Source organism: Opisthorchis viverrini (assembly GCF_000715545.1).
Source record: "Opisthorchis viverrini unplaced genomic scaffold opera_v5_25, whole genome shotgun sequence".
Lineage (NCBI taxonomy): Eukaryota > Metazoa > Platyhelminthes > Trematoda > Opisthorchiida > Opisthorchiidae > Opisthorchis > Opisthorchis viverrini.
This window is the reverse complement of record NW_008751681.1, coordinates 1,873,451-1,882,884: the sequence shown is the minus strand read 5'-3', so window position 1 is coordinate 1,882,884 and position 9,434 is coordinate 1,873,451. Positions and strand designations below refer to the sequence as shown.

The 9,434-nt window shown below is 43.5% G+C and overlaps 1 protein-coding gene across 1 annotated transcript; it reads left to right on the top strand.

Moving 5' to 3' along the window:
* Positions 1–1,349: 1,349 nt before the first annotated feature.
* Positions 1,350–4,991, top strand: T265_02162 (hypothetical protein; the record flags this gene model as incomplete). The annotated part of the gene is made up of 3 exons (XM_009166336.1): positions 1,350–1,525; positions 3,002–3,104; positions 4,633–4,991. 3 exons carry the CDS (start codon positions 1,373–1,375, stop codon positions 4,845–4,847), a joined length of 471 nt encoding a protein of 156 aa, XP_009164600.1.
* Positions 4,992–9,434: the final 4,443 nt, after the last annotated feature.

The following is a 9,434-nucleotide window of genomic DNA, read 5'->3' as shown; positions in this document are numbered from 1 at the left end:
AGGTGGGGGGGGGGGGCACAGCACGAAGTAGCATGAAAACCCGGCTAGAAACGGACGATCAAGGCACGTACCGGACACGCTCTGTTATGTACCGATCTCCATGTGAAAAGTCTGGCGTGGTGAGCTCACAGCAAGCCTTCTGTACGACAGCGAATTACATCAAAGAACTGAGCATTTTCATTTAAGCTTTTGTCCTGCCAATGAAGTCAAACAACGCTGGAAAGGCGAGAAGCAGTGAACAGCTGTTTGATTCTAAGCAGGAATCATCAGCAATGTGCATCTCACGAAACTTGGGGAGCTTCGAATCCACAACCTTCGACTGTTGGTTGAACATTTAGCCGCTCACTCATTAGCGGCTGATCAGCAACGTGAGTAACTCGCAATTAGACGGGATGTAGTGCCACTGAACCGTTATTCACGCACTCAGACATGTTGACCGGCTCCTCGAGTGACGTCTTCTCAGATGGAGGTGTCACTCGTCGTGTAAAATTCTTTCTCTGAGCTACTTGTAGATTGATGGCAGTGTGAGCAGTGGTGCGAGTTAATCACATTGCTGATGAGCTGTTGGTGGCCGAACGGGTAGGTGTTCAGCCTACCAGACGAAAGGTTAAGGAGTTGAACCCTGTCCCCACCCCCCGGGGTTTTGTGATATGTGGACTGTTGGAGGTTTTCGATAAAGATGAAATAGCGGTAGAGCTGTTCTTGCTTTTCAGCGTAGATTGGTTTCAGTTACCGGTCGAAATCTTCATCAAAAAGTTTTTAAATCCTCTCACACCATTAACACTAAAATGGCGTGCTTGACTATGGTTAGCTTCATCCCAGTTGAAACCTGTGGTGATACATGTGAGTATTTGAACACTGTGCTAATGAAAATTATCGAACTGTCTGAACTGCCTTAGTTGGCTGATTGATGTGTGTTACTTCATGCAGGTGTTTTCTACGGATTGTTCTGAACCCCCTATCAAACTGAGCTACTAGAAGTCGGTTTACGTTAGGTTTTATCTTTACCAGCCCTCCGTTTGCAGAGAATACCGCGCAGGTGCGAGCCCGACGGATCGACTATGGGCGCGACAAGTGCGACCTTGAGATAGAATCAGTTTATGTGGCCAAGCTGGCAGGCGTGTGGCAATAGGCGGCATGCACCGCTTGCGTGGTGGCGATCATTTCACTCCCACGTCGATAACTTCTCTGGCACAGCGACAAAGCGTGGGCGAAGGCAGTCGCATCCACATCCGATTGGTCAGTTTTGCTGCGGCCGTCAAACCCCTTAGCCAACCATATTGTGACCTGCTTTCTGCCCCCATATTTACCTAATAAGCCACCACAAAACTGAGCTGTCGCAGTTTCACCATAGTTGTCACAGGCGCGTAACATGTCACCATCTACTCTACACAAACGGAGGATAGGATCTAAATCGGGTAAACGGTCAACTGACTGTAGACGAAGTAGCAGACTACGCTGGATCGAGTGTGAACGACTAAAAGAAATTGTTCCAAGTGTGGCCGGTGCCGAATGCGTGAATGAGGTATGTGATGTTCTTGATAATCTGTTCCGTTAGACGGGAGATTTATGTGGTATTAGTGAATCGAAGCTCAGTCTTGACCATTGTTTGACATATTTGTCGATGTTATTTTGCGCATCTCATTCAATGTTCCACTCAACAAATTTCATGCTTTTTGGTGAATTAATGTTGGGAATTCGGTGTACTTTTCGTCCAGAAACTGTCATCCAATCCACAAACGTGTTAGTTAAGCTGAGACTTGGCTACAATCCACCCATTAGAAGAAATTCCAGGAGATAAAGCACTCCAGTCAAGAAAGCTTAATTGTGAGTGCGGATTTATTCCATTACGACCTCTTCTCGGAAAAACGCACCTCCTGGACTATTAACTCCAAGCGTAATATCCACAGTATTCATCCAATAGGCTATCAGTTTACACAATTTTCTATGCACAACTGAAAACTGAAGTTCAGTTTGACTAGACTTGTCTTTATGTCGTCAATAAATCAGCTTTGGATGCGGATACATCCCTATTTGCTGTAAAGATTCACGGATATGATGTAACTAGAGAGGGGTAAACAATCCACGAGGGCTCAGTAGTCATCTAACACCTGACAATAATATCCTTGTTATGTAGCAGTGTACTTCCGTAATATGTAGCGTATTCTGGCGGTCTTTAACGGAGTGTAGCTAGCAGTGAAATCTCTGCTTCTTTACGGTCTAGATAACCGGGGTCAGCCAGATGAGCCAGGTCTGCACGTACGTTCAAGGACATTGCATATATAGAACATTCGTTTGAGACGGGATTGAAAATTGCGTCTAAAACGCGGTCTAAAATAAACGATATTTCAATAGAACAGTGCAGACAATGCGTAGAGGATCCCCGTCGCTCAGCCTCCCATGAATGAACCTATCCATCGAGGAGGAACGTTCCTCCGGGGACGTTCTCTAGAGAAGTATGCCCATAACAGCAGTAAATATCAGTAAACACCAACTGTGGTTTAATCGCATTCAGAAAAATACAAGCGTTGAATGAAACCAACATGATAATTCCAAGAGACGCTACCGAAGGGTCGTCAGCTGGTCACCCTTAGGCGGTGCCATTTCCCTTACGTGGGACGCAGTACTAGGTCATAGCTGACGAGCTGTGGATTCGCAGAGATGAAGATATCTTTTTTGAGGACATTCCACTTGAGGAATCCACTCGATTGTGCTAAAATCCAAAAAGTCGAACTTCAATGAAGTCTCCGGTACATTTCCTCTCTTATCATCTCCAGATAGAACCAATTTTCTCCGCTAACTTGTATAGGACACCATTCACTTGAAAGGCCATCAGCAGAACACAGAATTTGGCGGAGCCCGAACACACTGTATCAACCCCTCTCCATTTCAGGTATTTTTTCCCACTGCGGCGAAAAGACATGTTACTAGTTCCTCTGATTGCTATCTAAGCAATCCAGGATACAGCTACTGAGCCTTTTATGTGATTTTCTAACCCTAGGTAAAAGTTATCAAAGAGGCAATCAAACATATCAGTCGGCTCGAGGAAGCGGTTATTCAACGCCTAGTCTCATGTGACTCGGAAATGCTGCCGGTACGAACAAGTAAGTTATAAACTTTCAATGTGTGTGTAACACGTAAGCAGTTTGTATTTTCCGACGATATTTCAGTGGTTTGACAGCCAATTCACAGCAAAGAATGTGTTTACAAATTGTTCTGAGTTTTTTCTTTGTAAAACACACTACTCACAAGGTTGCTGAAAACTGCGACAGCCTACTACTGGGTTCGGTAGGTAGGTGTACTTCCTGGGTTTTCGTTAGCCCTCTGTTCTACTTGAAAGCCAAGTTACAGTAACTAAAAAATACACTCACTTGCCAATTAGCTGGGTGTTAATTAATTCCAGATGAATCTCTCGTTAATGGGATTCTTCAACTGATTATGCTGCACCAGGACCACCTCAGGTTCCATCCGACAAGATATTTGAGATATCGCAGTGAGCTGTGAGCTGTCAGAGGATAAGGAAGTTGTCAGCCTTATGAGTAGTGTGTTGCGATATCTCGAATATAGTCCCAACTGAAAAAATGAGACCGCCTTTGTGCAGCACATACATTTGAAGGGTAGCAAAAGTGAGGAATCCACTTAAGTCTCTTGTTATCAATCATTTAGAATGTATTTCGCCAATTGTGTACTGAGGCTTAGTTGGGTTTTTTGAACAACTGAACTCACAACAAAAGAAGTGAGGACGAATCGATGGTGCTCAGGCAGGCACTGTCACACACGCGCACACAAGTACGATTGCCCCTCTGTGAAAGATACATCATGGGGGCAACCAAGAGGGGCTTCTTCCACTGAGTGGTATCCTGGTTGAGATAGCTTGCTAGTGGACTAAATCAAAATGTCTTTTTTTGATTACCGGTTACTTAACAGGGGTCAAACATGATCCGGCTATGCATGGAAGCATGAAATGAGTTGACACACGGTTGAGCGGGATAAACTTTGGCGATATCTTTACTGTATATTGTCGTCCGGGGCAGTGAGTTGACCACATTTGTATAACTTTCTTACTGCAACTAACCCCTACGATAAGCACAGCCCCAGTAAGAACCACTATCACACAAAGACCACTAATCCACCCATGTTGTGAAGTTGCCTTCTATCTACATTGAATGCGCGGTGGTCATGAGTGTGCAGTTCTTGGGCGAACAAATCAAACTACTTGGTAATGTGTAGAAATATTGTTGAGATGTTCACAAGCCAATTGGCAAGCTCGGTGAACAGATCAACAGCCACCTGATTGACAACCAATGAATGAAACTACTACCATATAAATCTTTCGCGTAATTTATGCGGTTGGCTTCAATTTTTAATGCCAATTTGGTCACGTGAATATATTTGCGACCTCCCTGAGTAAGAGGGAGATCATTTCGTCGAATTATGTATCTGAATGGGATGTAAATACTCACAATCTCAGTATTACTCGTCACCGAATAGCGGTTGTATGTCGACTGTGCACTACCTGATCGAATAGGGCTCACAAGCAGCTTGGGTTGAAGATTAATCTGGAGCGTTTAGATTGCCAGAGAATTGGTACGGTGTAGTTACCAACCTCATCTCCCATCATTTTCCTTTTAGACATCACTGGTTCAGTATCCCACAACTTCTTGTCAGATCGCCTACTAGCCCTGTTGATGCACCGCCAAACAGAACCGACTCACCTCCCATTGAGCCAACTTCATCAATCCTCCGGAAGCATCTTTTGGCTTCCTCAACCTTTCCATTTCAGTTCATCGTCTGCCAGCACGCCGTGTTGTACGGATGAAGAAGATCACATGAACCAGTGCGTTTGACGAAGGTATCCTACTGACAACACTACAGATCCGTCTTTCGAGTACACGTGAACATCTTTGTGGAACGTTGACAGTGAAGGACGCAGAGTTTCGTGCACTTGTAAATTTTGTACAGAAATACTTTATTAGCAATAAAAAGTCGAAAGAAGACTGAAGTGCCTTTCTAGCTCTGTAAATTGGTAACCAAGTTGTACAGGAAAACTTGACGATTACTCGTGAACAATCGTTTATCTGAATAATTTTCGTGGGAGAGTAGAAAACCACAACTTGAAGACGCATTCATCGACAGATAGAATGCGGTTGGTCTGAAACAAAAGGGATTTCGTAACGAGATTTACATCAGTCTACTTGATAGTAACGACAGTGTTTGGCGGAAACCCTTTCTGAAAATGACTACCAGGAAAAAAGTTGGCCTTCTCAAAATTAATTGATTTAGCAAGAACATGATTTCATCCCAAGATTATCCATGTCACAGGGAGTTATGTCACACGGGAGTCGAAGTGAACGGTAAGGAATCTGTGGTCGCTCCAGACAAATGAACTTGACTGCATAGTTAAATGGATAGGTTACAAGTTGTACAAACGGAAATTCGAATGGCTGCTGGACAAACTAAGAGCTAAAAGTCGGTTTTTTAAATTTGTTCCAATTTCGCACATATTCGCTTAGTTTGACATTATTAGCGCCCATTTGTATGATTGAGATTTTAATGGTATGTTGTATCCAAGTGCGGAAAATGCAAATTCTTGAATGGGGGTTTTTGTTCCATAAGTGAAGCTAACCTCTACTGAAAAGCCGAGAGGCTGTCTCATTCCTGTTAGGAATCACAACGGAACCCCAGGAAATCTCGAACCCGCGACTTCCAGGCTAGTAAATTGGACACAGCCATTCGGTCACCAGCGGCTGATGAGCACTGTGATTAACTCGCATCTGGACACGCATCCTTCAACCACGGAAATCACATCACGTGGGCACGTATTGACTAGCTCATCGGGTGATGACTTCTCAGATGACAGTTTCCTTCATCTCGCGGAATTAATTTCTCCTGTGAAATCTGTCCTGTCTAATTTTACGAACAGAATGCTTCATGCACGACTGGGCGGCAATTTTGGTTAGATAATGTAATGTAGGTCGATGAAGTTAGTAGCCCTGAAATGGGCTCGGAAATCTTTTGGAATGTTTCTTCGTTAAGCCAACATCTTCAAAAGACTTAGGTTTTAACACCCTACAACCTGGTTATTGGCTCTCGCACCATACGCTCACAAGCAACTTACTGATCAGTGGCTGAGTTATTCTCATTTGGATAGATGGGCTAGTTGAGTGTCCGCACTCAACACTAAAGTAGAAGCACTCATGTCACTCTACTAACAGTAGAAACGTGGATGGTTGGTCCTGTTTTGTTCTTTCATCGGCGTTAGCAAGGGATGTCCCGTGTAAACGATTGCAACCATTTAAATTATGTTGGGGTCAGTAAAACGTCAACTACACTTCATAACAAGATACCATTGATCAATACACTCCTGTCCGATCGAACCTGTGAGATGCGTTTTCGGATTGGACGAACGGGCATAGTTTTTGTTAGAATGTAGTGCATAAATAGCTACTCCTGTGCAGGCAAGCAAACAAGGAAAACGAACTCAATTTGCTCAATACTCACCATGTATTGAATCCGCAAAGTTGAAGACGGTGAGGATCGACGTTCCTCTGTACGTAAACAAATGAAAAATTTTTTCGTAGATTTTGTCGACTACTTTTTGAGACAATACAGCACCAATTACGTAACAAGCCGTGTTTCGGGTGTAGCCCACTGCGAGCCAGCTTTGGGCTTGTTATGGGGAGGTTGTGGAGATTTCTACTGGCAGAACTGAATTACTGCGCGCAACCATTCTGAGATACGATAGAATCCAGCTGCTTGTTTGCAATCCAACAACGGAGTTTCCACTAGATACGGACCTGTATGTAGTAAATTTGTGGCTCGTATACTGCTGTGTTTGCGTTATTGAATTGCTTCTGCAGAAGAATTGCCAAATGTATTTCATCATAACTGCCTGTAGGCACAAATGATACCTGTCTGCGGTCAGTTGAACTAGAAAAGAAGAATCTTGTGCGTGTGTGAAGCAAAACATGAAGTTTTGGTAACCCTCTGAGTATTCAGAAGTCTTTCTTGGTTTCGTTTAGCTGCTACAGCTGAACCGATCGAGGGCATAACTGGGGAATTCGACGGAATCCTAGATGAATCTGGCTTATGATATTCCTTGACTGAGCAGGCTGCACGAAGACCGCTTCCTGTTCTAGCTGACACGATATTCGAGATACCACTGTATATTTTCATAACGGAACACGCTACTCACAAGGTTGCTGTAAACTCCTCGACAGTCCACGACCAGTTTCGCCCTTGTTGAGGCAGTGAAATTTATGTGACACATTTACGCCAATTTGTACACAGTCGGGGAAGCACATCGATTTGAAAATGAGGTGATTGTCAGCGGGTGACCCAGCTGAAGAATATCAAAATCGAGAGACTCAGGTGGGATCCAGTTGGTGTTTCCATTGATTTTCCTTACTGGATATATTATCTGTAGACCCATCTACTTCGAAAGAGGGGGGCTTTCGTTGATTTGTCGTATATGGTATCCGACTTACTGATTGATTGTACAAGACAGTGCTAAGTGAATTTCGTTGTAAAGAGTTTGATTTGATGATTAGGCTGATAAGTAACACGTCACAGCCACGAAAGCTTGCTGCTCAGATGTGTGGCCAGTGGTAATTACAATGGCCTTGAGTAAAGACCAAATCGTAGCGATCGTTCTAGGGGCAAACGCGCATTATTCAATTGGATACCTTCTACGAACTCCAAACAAGATTGTCAGTATACTGTGTGTTGTATTACAAATGTTACACGATTCGAAGATGAATCCTCTTCAGCTTCTCTGTACCATAAGAATTTCTCTTAAAGCTACTCAGCACAAAGCAGCAGGATATCACTCGCCAAGATCCGATGGATAACTGTACAGATCAAGTTATGATCAAGTATCCAAGTAGAAATCAATTCCATCTTGTTCCTACAACTAAACCTGCGTAGTTGCCTGTGAGCACCAGGAAAATTGGCTATATTCGCTTAAGCAGCAACCTCATAACGGGTGCTCCATAGTTGAATAAGTCACTCACTTGCATAGTTAAGACATTCAAGCAAGCTTCGCAACAAACTTTCGGTCATGGTGTCCGCCATCCCAACGGTATTAGTATTTGTTGTGATTATCGACAAAACCGAGTCCTGGAGTTTCCTCTGCACTTCATATTCTCCTGAACAACACAAGAACCGAAAACCGTTATTGGGTTGATCGCAAGTACTGTATGAACAGATCTTCACCAGCTCGATGCACAAACATTTACTTAAGTATTGGTTTACAACCACAGGGACCATTCCACTGAGTCCTACGGGGGTGGCAGTCTCGTTCTTTAACTCCTGTAGTATTTATGACACCGTATTTTTTAAACAGTTTAAAGTTTTGACGGTCAATGAACGGTTTTTTCTAACGTTGAATGCTTTATCCAAAGAAAGTCCCCTTATCTTTGGGCTATTCGAGAGCATAATTCGTTAGTAGGACGATCTTATTGGGTGAAACCCGCAGATATCCCGAGGAATGCGATCAATGGGTATTATCATTAACGCTTAAACTAAACTAATGACGATGAATTGGTTGTTCGGAATTTATCAAGTTAAGTGGAAATATCCCAGATGTCCCAAAGGTTTGATTGAGCTGCCGCGGATGTGTTTCAGCGGCTGTCATTGCTTTATCACTTTGGGCAGGTCACGTCTATACCCACTTACAATAACGGTTGTAAAGTACACTCATCTGCGAATCAATTTGGTTTTCATGAGTGACTCAACTGAATCTCTCGTTTATGATATTCTTCAACTGAATGTGTTGCACACAGGCCGCCTCACGTTTCAGCTGGCACGATATTCGAGATATCGCAGTATATTTTCAAAAGGTTTCTGAAAACTCTTCGACAGCCTACGACCGGTTTCGCCCTTCTTGGAGCTCATCCGGTGGGTGCAGTCCCCGAGTTTCCGTCAACCTTATGATCTTTTTGAACCCGAATTAATTTGCAAATGAGTGTATTTCTCGAAAACAATCCAATCTGGTTTCAAGTAGAACATAGGGTTGACGGAAACTCGGGGATTGCGTCTACCTGACGAGCCCCAAGAAGGGCGAAACCGGTCGTGGGCTGTCGAAGAGCTCTCAGCAACCTTGTGAGTAGTCATCATCATCATCGACAGCATGACATCATTGTTCAACACTGATGCTTCACTGCCGTGAGTAGTTTCCTTTATGAAAACGGTTGTAAATGTTCACATCCATGCATAATGGGCACATGGATGTTTACCATTGGTATGTACACATGCAATTAGGATGAATATTCTCTAAATAGTTGGAATCACAACCGGTCGTTTAGTTTGATTTACTATTGCACTGATGACTTAGACCAATCCTGCCACGTCAAACTGCACATACTTTCGACTTACAGGCGTAGCAAACTCTACTTCATGCTCGTCCGTCGATCACTCCAACCCAAATTATTATG